Here is a 21,289-nt window from a genome sequence, read left to right as displayed (position 1 = left end):
AATGTATTTTTTATTCTCATTACTGTAAAATTTTGCTACTAAAAAGAAACCAAACAGTTCTTAAAAATAGAAAATTATAAGTACTGTAATGAGAATGACATTTTCCTTGCATTACATGAAATTTGACTATGCAAGATTATCCTTAATTTATGAAAAACATTTAATATATAATATTTAAAAAAATCTAACTTATTTTAATCTAATTACAGTAATGAGGAGTTTTTCCCTTTTATCATACACATATTATATGGTTTATGAAAATTCTGTATAAACCAAAACTCACTTTGATTCTCATTACTGAAAAATAATATGATACCAGAAAGTAAAAATACAAAAAATACAGTAATGATAATGACATTTTTTCCCTGCATTATGCATAAAGACTGCAGTTTCATAATGATAATGGAATTAAGGCAGTAGGTCACCCAAAAAATAACATTTTGTCATTTCTCCACCCTCCTGTTGTACAAAGAGAGTTTCTGTTACTATTTTTCTATTATCTTTAACCGTGAGAGAGACAAGAGAAAACGAACACAGACACATTTCTTAAAATCTCTTCTTTTATGTTCCACAGAAGAAGGAAGTCATACAGGTTTGAAACAACACAAGGGTGAGTAAATGACAGAACTTTCATTTTTGGGTAAAATAACTTTCTAATGGCTCCTAAAATAAACTTGTTTTTCTTTAAGCAAAAAAAAACAAACAAAAAAAACCCAACATCTTATTTTGGGATGTAGTATGGACTGGACATGTTCTTGGCAGGTTTCAGGAGATTGACTCGAAGTGTTTTAGCGACTCCAGACGTGTAGACTCATCAGACTCGCAATATGGACAGGTTTGGTTTAATTCAGCCCTGACAAAGCGGATCAACCAATAACTGCAAAGAAAACCCAAACCAAACGAACTTAGTGAAAAGAATCAGTGAGCAGGTTCTCGACTGATCTGTGGACTGAGATGAAGGAGCATATCCTCACTACTGGATTACGAAGCTTATTTAGCTGCTCTTTTCATCAGTGAAGAGTAATCTCATCAGATTTTTGGAGTACAGGAAATCTGTACCGCCGTGCTCCGCTTCAATCTGGTGTGACTCTTAGACCGGCTCGGCTGAATGTCTGCATGCTTGAACATGAACCCGATTCTGATTAAGGAGCGAGATCTGCAGTGAGCACTTAAACAGAATGAAGCTACAGCACAGGCTACTGACTGTATACAAGTCATGATCAGACGACTTATTACATGTGCAGGGAAGTTCCTTCCGCATCCCAACTGTCCCGAGGTTATTAGAAAGAAAAAAAATAGTGGAGCTTTCTGACACCGGTGAATGAGAAGATGAAAATCCAGATTTAAAAGACAACCAAATATCATGATTATGCAGATTTAAAAGTGGAAAACTTTGCCAAACAAAACAAAACCAAAACTACCTTAAAATTGCATCCATTGCTATAAAATAAACCCCTTCCGGTAAAGCAGACAGTGGGAGTCCATCGCAGGGGCTACAATGAAGTACTGTAGTCCTCCACAACACATCTCTCTGGCCAATGGGAAGTTCTGGTTTGTGTCTTTTTATTAGAAGGCCCATGAATCCATATGAGGGCCGGTAAGAGTGCCCCCAGTGGAGCCCGAGTCTAGGTTCAGCAACACCATGGGTCTGAGTCACGGCTCTAGCAGCTGATGGGACAGTCCGTCTTGGCTTTGCCAGCAAAACTAACGATTCTCCTGAGGCAGCGACCAAACTCCTCCAGAATGAGGCGCTCTGCCACGGCCTGAGGCTGGTTGTTGAGTTCGGCCTGCTCGGCCTGCTCCAGCAGACAGTCACACGTCGCCTCGGCCACTTCCTTTGTTACGAATGTGTATGGCAACCTGGAAAGAGATTTACACTTGAACTATTACAAGAAGATGATTTTGTGTGTAGGTTTTCCATTAGAACACACAGGAAATTACCTAGTAACCACTTTAAATCTATATTGCTATGGTATTAGAAGTAGTTTTTACTCATTAATTGCTGTGTGGTTCACTGAAAAGCTGCTAGGTGGTTGCTTGGCAAATTGATAGGAAGTTGTCAAAGTGCTTTGGGCTGTTGCTAGGGAGCATGGGTAATTGGTGGATATATTGTGATGTACGGACGATAATGCAGAGCTGATAAAGTGAAGGTGGGACGTACTTTCCGCCTCCGCTGGTGACGGCCGGTGTGGTTCTGGTGAGCAGGTCTGAGATCTGGGAGGACAGTTTGGTTTTGGCTGCGGTTTGCTGCTGGACTCGCACCTCTGCAGCGTCTGCCAGGTGCATCAGCGTCTTCCTCTCCGGGCTCTCCTCGAAGTTCTTGCAGCCCATGCATTTGCAGATGGACGAACACATGATCTTTGCCTGCAGTGAAGAGACGACAGAATGATATCTGGTCCTAAACATCAGAGAAGACTGACCAGATCTTCTACAGGACACTTCCACATTCTTTGCAGAGTGCAAACACTCACCTCATAACACTCGCAGTAGTTCTTCAGACAGCCAGACTTCTTACAGTTGCAGCCTTTGCTGTGTCTCCTGTCGGACTCCCCTTGTTTGCCTTTGCCGATCTTGGGCTTGAAAGCCACAGGGTTTCGGTCTAAACATGACTGGGAGAAAGCACATTACATTTTATGCCTATAGATATTCAAAGCATTGCAGCAGAACGGTCATGTACAGAAAAACAAACGAGATGTCAAGGGCGTTGGCTTGCTATTGCTAGGTGGTTGTTAACTGGCAAATAGAAATAAAGGCACATTTGAAGTATTATGTTTGTAGTGAGATGAAAAAAAAGACAATGGAGATCTACACTAGGCAGTAATTCATTACCTTAATGGCCTTCAGTCTTTCACTCTCATGATCAAGGTTGTTAAAGCAATTAACACAGTTGCAGTTATTACAGAACTCCCCGTTGGCAAAGCAATCACAATACCTGTGAGACGAGAGATTCAACTCTTAGTGTAAATGCAAGGTACTATTCATAAAAGAACTGCAGTTGCTGTAAAGGTGATGATACATGAGGCAACGTTTTGAGGAATGTTGCAGAGCAATGCTGCTTGGTCAGTTACCCAATGAGAATGGCCACTTTAGACCGGTCGTGTGCCCTGTGTCTCACTTGTTTTCCTGCTGACGCCAACACTGCCCACCAACATTGCTCAAAAAGTTGCCCCATGTATCATCACCTTAAAAGTAACATAAATGTTCAAAAGTGGTTAGATTTTTAATGTTAAAATTTCTTATGCTCACTAAGAATGCATTAATTTGACCTAAAATACAGAAAATATTTTTTAATATAATTTATATAATATATAATTAATGTAATTTAAAATAACTTGTGTTTTAATGTTTTAAATTTTTTTCCTGTGATCAAAGCTGAATTTTCAGCAGCACTGCTCCAGTCTTCAGTGTCACATGATCCTTTAGAAATAATTCTACTATGCGGATTTGCTTCTCAAGAAATCATCATATTAATTATTTTATTATTAACGGTTTTGCCCAATTTGCTGTTTACTATTTTCCTAACTGGAAAATTCATTTTCAAGATTTCGAAAAGAACAGCAGTTATTTGAAAGTAATCTTTTGTATCGTTCTTAAATTCAAAATGCTAAACATTTTGGAATTTTGAAATGATCAAATTTAAATCAATTCAATGCATTCATCTTGAAGTATTAAAAAAAACAAAAATCTTACTGACCCCAAACATTTGACCTATACCAAGTTATATGCATGTATAGACGTAGGTTGGATGTCCAGATATCGGATATGTATCCAATTAAAATCCACATTTGGAAGTGGCTCAGATTGAATGCAGAAAAACAAAAATCTAATCTCATGAGGCTTTTTGGGTTTATATGTGTGCAACAAATTCCAATAAGATGAGAGCAAAAAAAAATCAGATTTTTTTTGTGCCAGGGTAAATGCAGTAAATGCTTGACAGGGAGTGCTTGTGAGCAATACAATTTGAAATTAAAGTTGTACCTGTCTTAATCTGCTTCCTGTCTGTCAGAATTATCTGTTCTTACTGGTGAATTTGACAGTATGTGAACTGAACTGCAGATTGTTAAAAGGAAGGAAATTGTTGTAATATTCTACAACTGGATCTGGAAACTATGAAAGCACTTGCCAAATGCAGCAGCGGAAACAGGTTACACCCTTTATATGGGCCATTTTCAACTTTAAAAGAATTGAAACAAATGCTGGGTAACATACAATTTCAGACACTGTGACCGCGTGCAGTTGCAGGGTTTTCTCGGCCTTGAAGTTGCTTCAGACGTTGATAAACTGTAATAAAACACAGGCAGAATGCAACCTTAGAGTTAATTTGTAAATATCTGTGCCCTGTGCTGGCAAAATGAGTCACAATGAATACATATTAAGGTAATAAAGGAAGTACCAAAATAAAAGTTATTAAACATCTAAAATTATTATTTGGAGCATTGGGATTGCTAAAGGGCTTAATGAACTAATTTTTGTAAAAACATAAGGAGGGACAATTTTTTTTTTGCCTGTAGCTCAATTTAGCCCATGCACATTCTGACTCATTTTGCCAGAACGGGTCACATACACACACATTGAGGCATGTGGCGCTCGGCTCACCCATTGAGTGAAAGCCTGGCTTGAGTCTGTATGGGGGTGGCGGTTGAGAAGGTGGAGCTGCTGGTCAAAGTCACAAACGTAGGCTGAGCGATCTATGGGAACAAGGAAAGTGGGAGGATCCCTTTAAACAACCAGACAAACTCCTACATCCTGCTCCATCGCTGACATACGGACCTGTGTAACGTAAGGGGCTGGCAACACAGCATAGCCCATGTTCCCCGAGCCGTGGGCGGGGGTGAGCACAGTGCCCGGCGGCAGGCTGGTGAGGTTGGGCTGGATCTGTGGCAGATGTGTGGCTGGCATGATGAGACGCTGGGGTGTCTGACTCGTGGTCACCACCTGAGCTGCTGATGTCAAGGGTTTGGGTACCACCTGGGTTCAAGATGTTCAAGCATGTGTGAACTGTTTCTGATGATTATCAGATTATATACACAAAGCCACACAGCAAAAACACCAAAAGCTGCGAGATCATCCATAACAATGGTGTCACTGTTCAACTGTATGTGATGAACGGGTTGTTTGACTGTGTACCTGTTTGATGCTCTGTGCTGGGACGATGGGTACAGACATCCGGACTGCAGCATTCATCATTACAGGCTTGGCTTTGTAACAACACAACAACAGATACGTTATTGCATTTCCTTAAATGATTACAAGTCATTTCATTTTCAATCCTATCATTAAAGTCATTCTTAAAAACCGAATGCTGCAATGCACCCATTAGAAAAACAATATGCACTTTAATTTGCTTCAAAATCTCAAGCCCCATTCACTGCCATTACACGGCTTGAAAGAAGTCACATACACCTAGGATTGCTTGAGGACGAGTAAATCATGGGGTAATTTGAGTTTTTTGGGTGAATTCTTCCTTTTTCTCATCCCTCACATGGGTTGACTGTGATATACTGACCTTGTTGGATGGAAGGGTTGGTGTTGGTGCTGCCGCCCGACTGTGGTGTGGTGCTGCCAGTGGTGGCCGTTACCAGTCGCACATAATGGAAGCGGCTTCCCGGCACCTGGATCTGCTGCACGTTGTGAGGGGTGGCGAGGGGGATGATGGTCTTAAACTGGGATGTTCCCACTCCTCCCACCGTCTGCACTGGCTTTACAGTCTGTACACAATTAGGCATTAAATGTAGTCGACATGTAAAATTACACTTATTCATAGTTTCCAGACATGTTACTGGCTTAAAGACCTGACGGGAAAAACATCCACAGAACTGCAGCACAAGCCCTTCAGTTTTCCATCCGTTTCCTATACACAAATATTTAGATCATCTCTCAAAAAGACAAAAAAAAGATGTGTGAACAAAATGCAAGTTTTGGCCGTATGCATTACATTTAAAACACCCGCTGAAATACTTAAAGTACCTTTAAAACAGCAATATTACAAGATCAAATTCAATACAAATGTGTGCTTTTTGCAGGCGAGCAGATGAGCTCGGAACATGAACACAATGCAATAAAGGGTTAAGTGTTTTCTTTAAAACTGTTTTCTATGGGAAAACATTTAATGTGAAAGTTTGCGCATTGTGTTTATATTCTGGGTTCATCTGCTTGCCTGTGCCAAGTCTGCACTGGTCAGCACTGGATAGCCTTATTTTGCCCAACATGTGGACGTTCCTGTAAGGGTGTGACGTCACGTGAAAGCTATGGATACAGGCTGTTATTACAGGATGGGGCAGTTAAAAATCTATATTCGACTTCATAGCAAACTGGTTCTAGTTGGTTGTACCTGTGCGGTGGGCTGGCTGGTTCCTGCTTTAGCTGGAGAAGTGGCAGCAGACTGTTGAACTGTGAGGATCTGCTGGCCCAGAGCCACATTAAGCGGCAGCGTCACAGACTTCTGGGGTGAGTTTGGAGACTGACTGGCCACGGAAACTACAGTCAGCTACAAACAGGAGAAACATGGGAAAGAGGGTGACATCAGAAACCATAGTGTGGCCATCATTGAGAAAAAAAGGCTTGTGATTACGATGCCATATTTTAGATTTAAAAGACTCAAGACCTTGCTGGGAGACTTGAGAGGTGAGATGGCGACTTTGCTGTTGCCAGATGTATGCTGTGGCACAGTACTGACGGTCTCACCAATGGTGATGGTGCGTGGAGGTGTCAATGGAGTACTCTGGGTAACAACTCGCCCTGTGGACGAAAGAAAGGAAGTCAAATTTAGATATCATAGCTGTGCTATGTAATAATCACTCTTGCTCATTTTCTATTTTATAAAGAGTACCAGTCACTACAGGAGCCACCGAAGCTGTGCTGGACAGTCCTTTATTGTTCAGGGCTTTTGTGATGATCAGCTTTGTTATCATCGGTCCAGCTGTAGACACTGGCGGCTTCTTCGTGATCTGTGAAGAGAAATGTGATCCTTGGCAATTATTTCAGATGCCCATGATAGACACTGAACAGGAAAGAAGATTGAACTTTAAGCTCATTAAATTAACTAAATTACATCTACTATAATAACGCATGCCATTTTTCCATGAAGAAAATATTATGGTGCAGAAATGGCTACAAAAATGTATATTATTATAAACAACAACAACTGAATATAAATGATTTAAAAATACAGTTAAACATACATTTTATTGTTTTATAAATATGACTATAAATATATAAACAATAATAATTTTAATAGTAAAAACTAATTTTAGTAGCTATTATTAAAGGGGTAGTTCACCATATTCCATAATTTATTCACCTTCATGCCATCCTAGGTGTACATGACATTCTTTCAGACAAATCCAATCGGAGCTATATATATAAAACGTCCCCAACTCTTCCACGCTTCATAATGGCAGTGAATGGGTGCTATCTTTTAATATTCCAAAAGATGTCAAATAAAGTACGTCCATCCATAATGAAAATTCAGGGGAGGGTGGGGTGTAATAAAGACCTCCTGCAGCAGATCAATGTGTTTTTGTAAGAAAAATATCCATATTTAAAACTTTATAAACCATTATCTCTAACTTCCGCCAAAGTCCTTTTAGGCAAGTCGTGCCACTCGGCCGCCATCTTGGCAACGCCTCCGGGCATTTCAGACTAACAAGACCAGGCTCCTATCTAAATGAATGAGGATTGAGGAAGTGGCATGTCTCTTATAAATGGTCTCTGCTTCCGCTAACTGTTGTATATGCATTCATTACGGCGGATGACGTAGGACGATGTGTAAGGTCCAGTGAAAAGTAACGAATGCAGAAGCCCAGCAGAGAGAGCAAAACAAAACACTGGTCATGAATTAGAAGAACAAAAAAAAATTTTGTAAAGAAAATGGCAGAGGTATAATGATATAAGCCATGAGGGGACTGGCTTTGCTACAGTATGGAAACTTTGCTTCCTTTGCTCCTGTAAACAAACATTGGTTCTCGTGAGACTAGCATATTCTTGCCGGACCTTACACTTATGTCCTACATCATCCACCGGAATGAGGTTCTTTTATGAATGCCGTACAACAGTTTGCAGAAGCTATATATAGATTTATTTCGTACAAAAACACATTGATTCACCACAGGAGCCGTGTGGAGTACTTTTTATGATGGATGGATGTGCTTTATTGGACTTCTTTTGGACTATTTAAAAATAACACCCACTAACTACCATTATAAAACTTGAAAGAGCCAGGATGTTTTTAAATACAACTCCAACTGGATTCGTCTGAAAGAAGTCACATGCGCCTAGGATGGCTTGAGGGTGAGTAAATCATGGGGTAATTTTCATTTTTGGGTGAATTATCCCTTTAATAAAACTAAAATTAGATATTTTAAATGTTACTATAAAGATAATAGCTCATTTAAAAAAATAAAGCAATTAAGCCGGTTTCCTTTTTTTGAAATTACTATAAAGATCATTAAGATTAATAATAAATCATTTTAAAATACAATAAAAAGGCATTTTCCTTACAAGTAAAAACAATGTTATTTATTACAAATAAATGGCTTTATACAGTTATAATAAATGAAAACATCTTGTTAAAATACAGTAGAAATAACACTTAAAAAAAGAATAGAAATAATAATAAATTTAAAAAATACAGTATAAATACATTTTTACTTGCTAAAAAAAAAGAAAAAAAAAAAAGTTTTTCTATTCTTTCCATGCTTGAAAGTGTACAAGTGACTAACAACTTGTCGGGTGCAGCAATTACAAATTCTTACCTTAGTTAACCTTGGCACAAAAAAAAAAAGATAAGATAATAATGAGAAACTGTGGCCAAGAAAAGACCCTTGCAATTAAAGTGTCTCTTTAGGGTCTTAAAATAAAATGGTAATATATATATATATGCTTAATTTCTGCAATGTCTGCATGATGAGTGTTTAGCGAAAGGTTGTAAACGCCCACCTGAAGTGTCTTGAGCTGCTGGGCCTGCAGTGTGGTGGAGCTGCCCATCAGCTGACTGGCTGAGCTCACCGCTATCACAGGCTTCCCTACGCTCGTCAACATTTTGATCTGTGTCGGCTGGGCCTTGGCATCTCCTGTGCACTGGGTAGTGGCGGGCTTGTTCCAAGTGTGAGGCAGAGCCAACATAATGGGCTGCCCTGTTTTACTGAGGCCAGCAACCAAGAGTTTTTGGCCCTCTGGCTTGAGCACAGCAGCGCCTGGAGACTTGCCATCTGCAGCAGGGGCACCAGCCACTTTGTTGATGATGAGCTGGTGATTGGCCGGGACAGTAACGCTGGAGATTTTGGGGAGGTTCTGAGTCACCGCAGGACCGGTGGTTTTGGTTGAGGTGGTGGTGGTCATGGTGGTGACTGTTATGAGGCCCGAGGGGGCAAGGAGGAGTTGAGTTCCTGAGCTGGTGCTGCACTGAGCATCAGTGGAGGCGGAGCTCATCTGCATAGATGTGGTGGCTGGACACAAGCTGACGATTTCAGGCACCTCTGTCTCCATTGGGACCTGCGGCGGCTCAGGTTCAGATTGGGGAGGAGCAGAGAGGTGCTCGGTGGGAAGCTCCTCTTCCATCGCAATGGCTTCTGTATCCATAATCTCATCAGGGAGGAGGCTGTTGAGCTCAGGTGAAACCACATCCATCATGTACAAAGTTACTGAAGTCACACTGTGGGGAAAAAAAACACATCTTAAATGAGAAGCTAGAGATGAGAATATATTACTGAAAAGCTACTAGAATTCATTATATGCTGATTTGCTGCTGAAGAAACATTTAATTTTATTATTATTATTATTATTAATGTTGAAAATAGTGCTACTTAATGATTTTGTTGAAACAGTGATAATTATTTTCCAGGATTCTTTGATAAATAGAAACAATGTAACAATGTAAATTACTAAAATGTATCTGCAGAATAAAATCATTCATTTCTTAACTTAACCTAAACTTCTAATAAGTATTTTTCTACTTCAAAAAGGAAAAGGTGAAACAAACACACACACTCACACACATACATGCATACATAACGTTACCACGCACATAAACATTATAGAGTAACGTAGTTTTCCAAATATTTCCCATCATATATTTCCATGACATTAGCCTTGCAGTAATTCTAATGATTTTTCTGGGTAAAGAAAACAAGTTAAATATTTAAATATACTCTGATATTGCAGTGTTTGTGGGCACAATTTTTTCTTTTTCAACATGTATAGACAGCATTTTTGTATATTATATATAGTTGTCAGTTTGGAGTGAAACTACTAGCCCAACCCCTGATATCAGCACAGCTGCATAATTGTCACATAATAATCTGCTACAATCATACTGGCGGGCCATTCAAATTCCCATTTTCACTAAACGCTGCACAAACTGCGAGCGACGCGACGCACCCGGACCGCTCCCATTCATTCCGCGTCGCGTCGCGTCCAGTTGTTTATTCTCAGCTGCTACGCGGCTCACTAGCACAGGAGCTAACCAGCAGTAAACACAATTATATTTCAAGCGCAGCTAACACGAAGTAGCCGGACAGTTATGTGCACCACAGAAAAGTGCCTTAAACAACATTTAATGCACGCGTTTAGTATCTTAAACGTAACATGTAAAATTTTCACTGCAGTTTAAACAACAGCAGGCCTCTGTGGACATGCCTGACAATAACAATCCGTGTTTATTCCTTTACCTCAACACTTAATTCACTGAAAGCGATCAAGAGCGTCTGTCAGTTTCACATCAGGCGGAGTCTGTTGATGTTCCACGCGCCCGCTCTCCTGACAATTCTGTTGCCATGGAAATAACTATTCACAAGCTCACTCATGAGTTACTGCGCGAGGACCAATCCTTCACTGAAACAAAACATGTTGATCTTCAAGAGTTATCATTCACGATCACTGCGCACTACACGATTGGAGACGGATTCTGTCAGCCAGAGAAGAAAATAAAGCCACACACAGGCTTTGACCAACAAAATAGAAACGACAACAACATTCTCACTGCAACTGTCCCTTCACTAATATCATTTCAATTAGGATCAATCAAGTCTATATCTAAAAAAACTTATTATTTTAAAATAATGCATGTTAAACAGTTTGTCCTTCAAACGAAAGCCACATAACTCTCTTAAAAGGTAAATGTCAACGAGCTTCGTATACCATATACGTTATATATATATAAAACTAGACTAAGTTTATAAAACTGAAATAAAAGGCAGTGAAAATACTTGATATTTATAATTACAATTAGCTGAATCAGTGCATATTGTATATACAACATAACACATCATAAAATGAACAACCTGAGCGAAAAAGTCGAACTTGTACTCCGTTTATAACCAAAATACTGCGTAATTAACAAAAACAACAACAGAAGGGGAACACGTCACTCTGCCTCAACATTACGCCTCATATATAAGTTATGTGTATAATAACACCTCACAGGTTCTCCGTGAAACTAATAGCGCAGTGAAGGGATGGTGAAGCAGAGTCAGCTGTGAGGTGTCTGACTGTCAGGATGAGCCTCAGCTAACTCTCAATGTTAGCAGCTCGGCTAGCGTAACGAGCTCGGATCATGAACGCGCTCTCGAGCTCAAAGCTTTTCTTACGCTCGCTCGAGACGCTCTCCTGAAGTCCTTGAGGTTTCCACCCGATCAGTCTCTGTGAAGCCCGACTCGGCGCCGCATCGCGTCGATCATCCGCTCGCAGACGAAGACGATTGTTTAAAATACCGCGCCGAGCGCCATTTCACCTCTAACATCCCATAATCAAACCACGCCTTCATCGGAAACAACAAATGACGTTACGCAGGAACTTCCGTGCAGCAGAAATAAACCAGAGGTTTCTGTTTTATAATAAAACATTATTCTATTTCCAAAATAATATATATATATATATATATATATATATATATATATATATATATATATATATATATATACATATGTATATATATGTATATATATATATATATATATATATATATATATATATATATATATATATATATATATACATATGTATATATATATATATATATATATATATATATATATATATATATATATATATATATATATATATATATATATATACACAACAGAAATATTGATGTAGCCATTTGGATCATATTTAAAAAATTATATTAACTATATTCACTTTATACATTAAAATGTATTCGATTTAATTTATATAAATTATTATTATATCATATTTGTTACTTTATTGTATATACAAATAGCTAATGTTGAAGTATAATATAGGCTTTTTTAGTTATTCTTTTTACTTTTAATTACTTTTGTGTATATGATAAAAAATATATAGTAGCACTTTACTGCAGTACACATTCATACTGTTTATTTACAGGACCTTTTATAAATATAACTCATATAGCTTACTGTATATATTATATTTTATTATATTAAAATAAAGTAGCACACATTGTTGAAGTAAAAATCAGAATGTTTATTTCTAAGATCTTATTGTCATTTCTTTTAGTTCTTATATTATATTATATTATATTATATTATATTTTATTATATTATATAGCACGTTATTGCTGTTTACTTAGGATATTTCATAAATACACTTCATCTAGCTCTAATATTCTATTCAATTCTATTCTATTAGCCCAGAAAAAAATGCAGGCTGTTTATTTATAGGAGCTTTTATAAATGCACTCCCTTTAGCTGTAAAGTCGCAGGTCTGCTACCTTTTCTTTCTCTGCAGACACTCTGCACTTTGACACTGATCTTTGTGTTAGTTACTATTTATGTAATGTATGAATTATTTATGAAATTATGATTTATCACATATCATTAAGAAACCATGTTTTTGATTCTATATTATCCTTGGAATTAATTAGATTGGAATAAGATAATAATTATAGAAATATAGAAATACACTGAATTAATTACTGGGATTTACATATATTATACAGGGGCATAGAATGTGTAATATATAATATATATCCGTAGACGGGCTCTGACCATGGCTCTGACGGGGTCAGTCTGTGAGGGGAATTAGTTTATAAAGGTTAAAAACTGTCTCTCAGCGCCCTCTGGCGTCCGGCGGGTGAAGTGCAGCGGCTCCCGGCTCTCAGCGCCCTCTGGCGTCCGGTGGGTGAAGTGCAGCGGCTCTCGGCTCTCAGCGCCCTCTGGCGGCCCGCGCCTGCGGTTGTTTTGAGCGCGGAGGAAGATGGCGTCGGGCGTGAGGCAGGAGCTCGCACAGCTGATGAACTCTAGCGGGTCTCACAAAGATCTAGCTGGGAAGTATGTCATTTCAAATCATCTGCTAATATTGTTACTTACTGTACGTCTACTGCATGAAGTAACGGTTGTGTAGGTATTTTCATATGAGAGACGTGCTGCTTTGCAGAGGAGGACAGGCTAACAGTAGCTAGTGTGAGATGATCTACCTGTCAACAACGCCTAGATTAGCTTTATAACTGTCCGTAGAAGTTACACGTACAAAAGATGTTATTAATAATGGTTAACAGCTATGAGAATAATTAATGGATATTCGTACGGTGATGTATTTTGCATCTAATGGTACATGTGCAAGGGCATGAGTAAAGGCTGTAAGTTTAGCTACTATTTACTGAATTAAAGACCCCATGAAATTAAAATGGGAAGATTTTAGACCATGCCTCTTAGGTTTGATGTCATTTGTGTGCTAGTGTGCACCTTAAAGTTGACATAATGGCCATCAGTTATTTTAGTCTTTCTTTTCTGGTAAAAAACAAAAACAAAATATCCTCTTGCATTTAGCGGAGTATTTAAAATGTTGTCCAATCAAATGCTTTAGAATTAGCATGCCCCGCCCACAACTCCACTTGCTTCTGACTAGCAAGTAACAACAAATCGACAATTCTTTTTATTTTGCTAACCAAAATTCTGTATTAAATATGGTTGTGGTTTCTTGCAGATATTTTAGAAACACATTTTAAGAAATGTGTTTTTCTGCACTGTTTTGACAGATATCGTCAAATATTAGAAAAGGCTCTTCAGTTTACAGATGCAGAACAACTTGAGGCACTGAAAGCATTTGTTGAAGCGAGTAAGTACACTAGTCTGGTGACATAGAATCAGCGTAATAAGAGAACAGACACATTCCTCTCATTACATCGTCTGAATGTCTCTCACTTGTCTCACGCAGTGGTCAATGAGAACGTCAGCCTGGTCATATCCAGACAGCTGCTGACAGACTTTTGCACGCATCTTCTAAACCTACCGGACAGCACTGCGAAAGCTGTGTGTCACTTCACCCTGGAGAAGATCCAGCCCAGAGTCATCTCGTTTGAAGAACAGGTACGTGTGGTGAAAAACACTCTCAGATCAATGCTGGGATCATGTGTGAGCCGATCTCATGCTCTTCCAGGTGGCTTCGATCAGACAGCATCTAGCCACGATCTACGAGAAAGAGGAGGACTGGAGGAACGCAGCGCTGGTTCTTGTGGGGATCCCGCTGGAGACGGGTCAGAAGTAAGATCACACAAACTGAAGCTTCTTATTTGCGTCTGCATGTCACCTAAAACCATGGATGATTAGATTATGTAGTTCACATCATCTGTTTTTTATTTATTTTACAGACAGTACAATGTGGACTATAAATTGGACACTTATCTGAAAATCGCCCGTCTGTATTTGGAGGATGATGACCCAGTTCAGGCCGAGGCCTACATTAACCGAGCGTCTTTACTTCAGAATGAATCCACCAATGAACAGCTGCAGATTCACTACAAGGTGCACCGTGTCATTTTATAATATGCTACTACATATAAAAAGCACAGGATCCAGTCGGGCTGGGTGGTGTTTCAAATAAATGATTTGTGATGTGATGATGATTTCGGTGGGATTGTAAAGAATCGTCAGAATTTAATTGAACAATTGTTTTATTTGTCCAAAAGGTTTTCTAATAAACATTTATTAATAAACAGCTTATAAAATTTCTCTTTTTTTGTATTTATTTCAACCGTTATTGATATATTTAAAAATTAAGTTAATATCTAACATATAACATAACAGTTGAAATATGTATGAATGTGTTAATATATTAATAATATAAACAATTATATTTGTAATTAAATTAATAAATGAAATTAAAAAAAAAATATATTTTTTATAATTACATTTATTAATTTAATAACAAATATAATTATTTATATTATTAATATATTAACACAAAAAAAAAACTTTAAATATAAATGCATTTTATCCATTTCTGTAGTTACTTGGCAGTAACTGCTATTTGGTTGAAAAACTTTTATAGTCCAATCCCAAAATGTTTTGCAGGTCTGTTATGCCAGAGTTCTGGACTATCGGAGGAAGTTCATTGAGGCAGCTCAGCGCTACAATGAGCTTTCTTATAAATCCATCGTCCATGAGACTGAGCGCCTGGAGGCCCTGAAGCATGCGCTTCACTGCACTATACTGGCGTCCGCAGGTACTCTTCATTACATCACTTACAGTCAAACTGCTGGAACTGTGGTTAAACCGTTTCAACCTCATTTGAAGCTGGTCACATGATATAATCAGTTCTTAATGTGTCTAAAAGGTCAGCAGCGCTCTCGTATGTTGGCTACGCTCTTCAAGGATGAACGCTGTCAGCAACTTGCTGCTTACGGGATCCTGGAAAAGATGTACCTGGATCGAATCATTCGGGGAAACCAACTGCAGGAGTTTGCTGCCATGCTGATGCCGCATCAGAAAGCCACCACAGCCGACGGTATTACATGCTATGCTTTAGTACTGTCATTCATTCATGTTCTTTGCCAGGAAAGAATAATGACTAACACTTGTCTAACGCTTTCAGGTTCAAGCATCTTAGACCGAGCAGTCATTGAGCACAACCTGCTGTCTGCTAGCAAACTCTACAATAACATCACATTTGAAGAGTTAGGCGCTCTTCTGGAGATTCCTCCTGCAAAGGTACAGCTGTGCAGAAAACATCTGCTGGAAATGAGTCTCTTCTGCTCACCAAGGCTGCATTTATTTGATCAAAAATGTTAATATTTAAAATGTTTAAAATCACTTGTTAATATATTTTAGAATGTAATTTATTCCTGTGCTTTAAAGCTGAATTTTCAGCAATCTTCAGTGTCACACGATCCTTCAGAAAGCCTTTTGTATACGAATGTCTTTGTTTTCCCACAGGCAGAAAAGATAGCGTCACAAATGATCACAGAGGGCCGCATGAATGGATTCATTGACCAGATAGACAGCATTGTCCATTTTGAAAGTAAGTTTGGTTTTTGACTAAATTTGTTGGATAGAAACTTAAAAATTCAATGTAAGAAACTTACATAATATGTTATTTATAAATATTTCCATCAGCGCGAGAGCCGTTGCCCACCTGGGACAAGCAGATTCAGTCCCTGTGCTTCCAGGTGAATAACCTCCTGGAGAAGATCAGTCAGACAGCACCGGAGTGGACGGCGCAAGCCATCGAGGCCCAGATGACCCAATAAACCCTCTTCATGCTCTTCTGTCATCAACACTTCACTTTCTCTCTTCTCATTGGTCAAAACAGAAAAGACTCCCATTGAATTTATAAATTTAACCCAGCACATATGTGTTAATGCTCTTTTAAGCATTTAAGCAAGTTTTCATGTTTTCATAGTTGTGGTCTGTGAGTATACGATGCCTACTAAATGGCGTGAAAAATTCCTTGTGTCTCGGAAATGTTGTCTCTGATTTGCACTGCTAGAAACAATCATTAATCAGAATGTCTGGTTATAATGTTTGATTTCAGTGACAAAAGATAAAATAATTGAAAAGTGAAGTACTACAAACCATGTGAACATGGTACCAATTCATTCCACAAGCCACTTCACATAGGCCTTAAAGGGATACTCCACCCCAAAATGTAAATTGTGTCATTAATTACTTAACCATGTCGTTCAAAAACTTGTAAAGTCGTTTTCAGAACACAATTTGAGATATTTTGGATGAAAACAAGGAGGTTTGAGACTGTCCAATAGACTGCCAAGTAAATTACCGTCAAAGTCCAGAAAGGTATGAAAAGCATCGTCAGAATAGTCCCATCAGACATCAGTGGTTCAACCATAACGTTATGAAGTGACAAGATTACTGTTTGTACGTGAAAAAAAAAATACAAATAATGACTTAATTCAACAATTCGTCTCTGTGTTTCTCCGCATCACCTTAGCACCATTTTGGAGAATATCCGCTGAACGCAAGCAGCTTACGCTCTTCTGTGTGGCCAACTTCTATTCGAAAAGTTAGAATTGCTTGCCATCCAATTCAGGTTTGGACAGCTGTCCCGGATGTGTGTCAAGTTAGGTTCTGAAAATAACAGAAGGAGGCTAGTTGTTCCAATTCACTCGTTGGCCATCTGGCTTCAGAGGTGTTATTAAAAATTCGGTATGGGGCAACGATGATTATGTTCTCCGGTCCAAAGTACAAACACTGCTTGCAAAAGGAGATGAGGAAACGTTTCCTTTAACGAACAGTGAGACTACTTCCTTGTTCCCAATGTAGCAAATAAGCTCTAAAGGGAAAATGTATTATATAAACAATAACAATTATTATTAATTGCAATTATTTATATCAGCTGCCAGTACTAACTGTAGCAGAATTAATATTACGATCAACTAATCTGTTCATCCAGCAAACATTCAGTGCAATTTAATATAAATTCTAAGAAATTATATTTTCGTGGCCACAATTTATTTTTTCTTAACAGTACTAGAGCATTAAAGCATGTGACAAGATCGGATCGATAAAGGGACATTATCCACAAGCGGTGACAGAATCGGAAACGTGGTCTTCCCTTTGAGCCGCTCCAGTTGAGCAATTTTCTGTGCCTCTGTCACTTAGGACCTTCCTCCTAGTGTCGAGCGAGTGGTTGACCAAGTGCTGTCAGTCAGTGGTTCCTGTCTTGAGTTTAGGACTAATGACAGTAAAGTAGTCCTCAAACCAAGCCATGGCTGTGTGCTGAAAGTGCTCTCCACTCCATTTAGAGCACAAGTCATTACCATTCTTGCGTTCCCCAATTCAGATGGTGAGTAAGGTCCCAATCCACTTTGCCTAGTTCTGGGTCTTCACTCAGAGCAGCTCTATGTGTGCTTCGGAATCCTCTCTAAAGGGCTGCAGGTTACAAACCAGAAATCTCGCTGGATAGTGGACACTATACCCTTGGCTTATGCCTCAAAGGGGCTGCAGTGCCCTATAGGTGTGAGAGCCCACTCCACCAGAGGAATGGCACCCTCCTGGGTGTGGTCCAGTGGGATTTATATTAGTATCAGTATCAGAGTTATATTATATTCAGTATCAGAGTAAAGAGGAGTTTCCTCATACGTTTGTCAATGCAACATTCCTTCCCTTATCTCAGGGAACTGAAGTTACATTAGTAACTGAAAAGTTTTTATGTTGATTATTAAATATACATTTATGTTTACAGACATCATGCAGTGTCATGCTCAAATTTCCCGCGAAAACCTACCGTACCACTAAAATTAGAAAACATTATTATAAACGAACCGTTGTGAATCGGGCTTTAGTAAGGCGATTTTTTCAAACACTGGCTGGTTATGTACTTGCTCAAATATTGATTTTGGACCATTTTTAACTCAAAAAAGTTACGGAATGAAGCTTTAAACAGAATTTACTTTTGATTTTGGCTAAATTAAAACTTCAATTTCAGTTCGGTGCATCACTAATTTACATGCCTAGGAAGTTTGCATTGTAAGAATGTGCAAAGGAGACTTGAGATATAACATTGACTTAGTAAATGCTTACTCATTACCCTACTCATTTATTATAAGTAAATTTAAGTGTGTAGTCAAAGCAACGTGAATGGCATCTTAACCCTAGATTTTGTATACGTAGATGCCTTATTATCAGCTGTTTCTATGGGCCACTATACGTACGCTGTCTGCCATAGGAACAGTCAAAGCCAGTCCTGTAAACACTTGAGATCGAGTTGACTACATGTGTCTGCAACCATATACACGTGTATGAATATCTATACAATGAATGAACATCTGCAATATTCTTTGCTGGTCAAAATCACTGAGATTACCTAGGACCCATTACTCATGAACCAGACTAACATTCCTTTATCAATGCATTTGATGAATAATTTTGGTAATAATCATAAATATATGTTTGATTCAGATGTCAGAGATTTGATGTGTAATTGAACAGAGCAAGATATTAATGTAGCTGAGATGTTTTTGTCTAATGAGTACATGGAGATAAGCAAACTGGAGCCTTCAATTCAGAAAATATAATGTTAGCATACATGGGTCAGTTTACTGTTTAATCAGTATGCAGTTTATTATGGTCTGTCAGTGTATGTCTATGTTTAATTTTAAAAGGATAATTAGCTAAATCTAAATATAAGATTGTAAATCTACAAGAAATTTTAATCTGAGTTATTTTACATTAAATGTTTCAGTCTAGTAGTGGTTGGTGTTACGCCCCGTCTAGGGGTAAAGGACGCAGCTTTAAATGAGAGACTGGAAGCAAGGGATTCCCTTTTGTTTTTCCTGAGATTTAATGTTATAAAAAAAAAAAGGAAAATCCAGTGTACAAATAAATCTTTGAGGACTGAAAAGGCCAAAATAACAAACAAAACCATCTTTTAAAGTACCCACTTTTCTAAACCCTTACAAAAGAACATCAAAAGGAAAATACAATATACTTTCTAAGCTCCCCAACCAAAAGTCCAAAAGAGGTTACAATAAACAAAAATTTGGCGTCAGTCTCCCTACCTTCACTAATTACTATTACTTACAAAGTTAAGCAAACAATATTATAAGGTGCATTCCAGAACAATGTCAGCACAACAGTCAATTGGGTCAAAAACCAGAACTGCTTCTCTTTCAAAGAACAAACAATAATCACAGTGCAAACCTGTTTAGCACACACAGTCAAAACACCCCAAAATGTTATATTTAAGTAGCTAGAATCTTCACCTAATGCTGTTGTTCTGTTGGGTTTGCAATGATTTGAATGTTTGCTAGCAGAACAGCCCCCGGCTGCTGTTGTTTTGTTGGGTCTGCAGTGATTTGAATGTTTGCGAGCAGAACCGCCTCCGTCTGCTGTTGTTCTGTTTGTTTTGCAGTGATTTGAACATTTGTGAGTAGAACATCCTTCTCTTGCTGTGTTTCTGGAACGTTGTGTTTTACAGTAGCCGTCTGCTGTGGTTCTGATGTTTTGGCATGTATAAAGGACGCATGCATGACGCGCTCTGGATGAGGACTAAGTTCTACATTTTTTTTGACTTTTTCTATTTGCTTCTGTCCTATTGTCTTTGCTGTGCCTTCAGCCATTTTTTGCAATTCCTTTATTATATACAGGTCGGTCTCCTCCAGCAGAAACTTTATATTATACTGGTATACAAGTGGTTGCAGGCAGTGAAATTGTCTTATAGTTATGAATACCCAAACGACACTTAATGCAAATAAAACCAATATGGCGATCACCTTAAAAAGAAAGCATATTAATTAATTGTAAGATAACAGGCAAAGATTCAGTGACTAGTTATACTGTATGTGATGCAAAATTGTATTTAACTTACAAATAGAGAAATAAAGCATGTGCTTATTATGACATTATTATTATTTAGATGTCACTATCAGACCTCTAACACAATATTTAATTTAATATAATGCCCCCCCCCCACCCCAAATTAATAAAATTACTTACGTGTGAGAAACCTTTTTGGACTCTGATTTCTGCAGCTTCAGCAGAGGTTTTGAACATTTTGCAAAAGATTTGCTTATTAGGAGGCAAGTCATAGTTTGTTGTTTTTAGACACACATACCAGTCCCCTGCTGAACAGTTTATCAGTGACTATATTTTTATTTATTTTCAATAAATGTATACAAGCTGAACTGAAGGGATAATTGCTATAATGAAAATTTGCTGTTAATTTACTCAATACATTTAAGATTTAGGTGACTTTCTTTCTTCAGTAGAACAGTAAAGAAGATTTTTAGCTGAAACCGTGGGCCTATAGGTTATTTATAAAATGCAAGTTAGCAGCTACCATCAGACTAAAATAAAAAAAGCGTATCAGGGACAAGATTAACAACTGTGGCTCTCGACAATTCGACAACTTCAACATTATTACTTACTGTATAATCCAGAGATGTCTGGTTCGCGAAATAATCATTCTTTGGAACTGGTTGTTTTTATTAAACTGTATACAGTGGCGGATTTAGGGTGACATGGACAACTGCCCAGGGGTGCGTTTCCCATACAATGACTGATCCTGTTGTGGCAGTGAAAAAACTTTGGGCCACCACATCTTTTGGTTTACTTTCCTTTTCAATTTGAGTGAT

General features: G+C 38.2%; 2 protein-coding genes across 4 annotated transcripts; one reads left to right on the top strand and one right to left on the bottom strand.

The window, feature by feature from the left end:
• Positions 1–690: 690 nt before the first annotated feature.
• Positions 691–11,760, bottom strand: LOC113054054 (protein lin-54 homolog). 2 transcript variants are annotated; one of them, XM_026219342.1, is made up of 14 exons: positions 11,586–11,760; positions 8,938–9,652; positions 6,830–6,947; positions 6,605–6,738; positions 6,332–6,487; positions 5,507–5,708; positions 5,128–5,198; positions 4,771–4,968; positions 4,597–4,688; positions 4,210–4,281; positions 2,830–2,932; positions 2,472–2,609; positions 2,162–2,364; positions 691–1,860 (listed from the first exon to the last, which is right to left on the bottom strand). In XM_026219342.1, the coding sequence occupies exons 2-14, from the start codon at positions 9,628–9,630 to the stop codon at positions 1,662–1,664; spliced, it is 2,379 nt and encodes a 792-aa protein (XP_026075127.1). In that variant the 5' UTR covers positions 9,631–9,652; positions 11,586–11,760; the 3' UTR covers positions 691–1,661. The 2 variants fall into 2 exon arrangements, with proteins under 2 accessions (XP_026075127.1, XP_026075128.1); XM_026219343.1 differs by lacking the exon at positions 11,586–11,760 and adding an exon at positions 10,668–10,918.
• Positions 11,761–13,131: 1,371 nt separating this feature from the next.
• Positions 13,132–16,642, top strand: LOC113054053 (COP9 signalosome complex subunit 4). Of its 2 annotated transcripts, XM_026219341.1 has the most exons (10): positions 13,132–13,247; positions 13,955–14,034; positions 14,134–14,285; positions 14,356–14,459; positions 14,567–14,720; positions 15,270–15,420; positions 15,532–15,702; positions 15,790–15,905; positions 16,131–16,215; positions 16,311–16,642. In XM_026219341.1, the coding sequence occupies exons 1-10, from the start codon at positions 13,174–13,176 to the stop codon at positions 16,442–16,444; spliced, it is 1,221 nt and encodes a 406-aa protein (XP_026075126.1). In that variant the 5' UTR covers positions 13,132–13,173; the 3' UTR covers positions 16,445–16,642. The 2 variants fall into 2 exon arrangements, with proteins under 2 accessions (XP_026075126.1, XP_026075125.1); XM_026219340.1 differs by having other exon boundaries at positions 15,532–15,905.
• The last annotated feature ends 4,647 nt before the right edge of the window (positions 16,643–21,289 follow it).

Source organism: Carassius auratus, chromosome 35, assembly GCF_003368295.1.
Source record: "Carassius auratus strain Wakin chromosome 35, ASM336829v1, whole genome shotgun sequence".
Classification (NCBI taxonomy): Eukaryota; Metazoa; Chordata; class Actinopteri; order Cypriniformes; family Cyprinidae; genus Carassius; species Carassius auratus.
This window is presented reverse-complemented; position numbering and strand designations above follow the sequence as displayed.

What these genes read in the sequence shown, in the direction of transcription:
- LOC113054054 (XM_026219342.1), bottom strand. Translation starts at nt 9,630, where the DNA reads ATGATGGATGTGGTTTCACCTGAGCTCAACAGCCTCCTCCCTGATGAG. An exon ending in CCAGCCAGCCCACCGCACAG is followed by an intron (nt 5,709 to 6,331) that starts GTACAACCAACT and finishes AATTGTGTACAG; the next exon opens with ACTGTAAAGCCAGTGCAGAC. An exon ending in CAACCCTTCCATCCAACAAG is followed by an intron (nt 5,199 to 5,506) that starts GTCAGTATATCA and finishes GTTGTTACAAAG; the next exon opens with CCAAGCCTGTAATGATGAAT.
- LOC113054053 (XM_026219340.1), top strand. Translation starts at nt 13,174, where the DNA reads ATGGCGTCGGGCGTGAGGCAGGAGCTCGCACAGCTGATGAACTCTAGC. An exon ending in GAAAGCATTTGTTGAAGCGA is followed by an intron (nt 14,035 to 14,133) that starts GTAAGTACACTA and finishes TGTCTCACGCAG; the next exon opens with TGGTCAATGAGAACGTCAGC. An exon ending in CAGCATTGTCCATTTTGAAA is followed by an intron (nt 16,216 to 16,310) that starts GTAAGTTTGGTT and finishes TATTTCCATCAG; the next exon opens with CGCGAGAGCCGTTGCCCACC.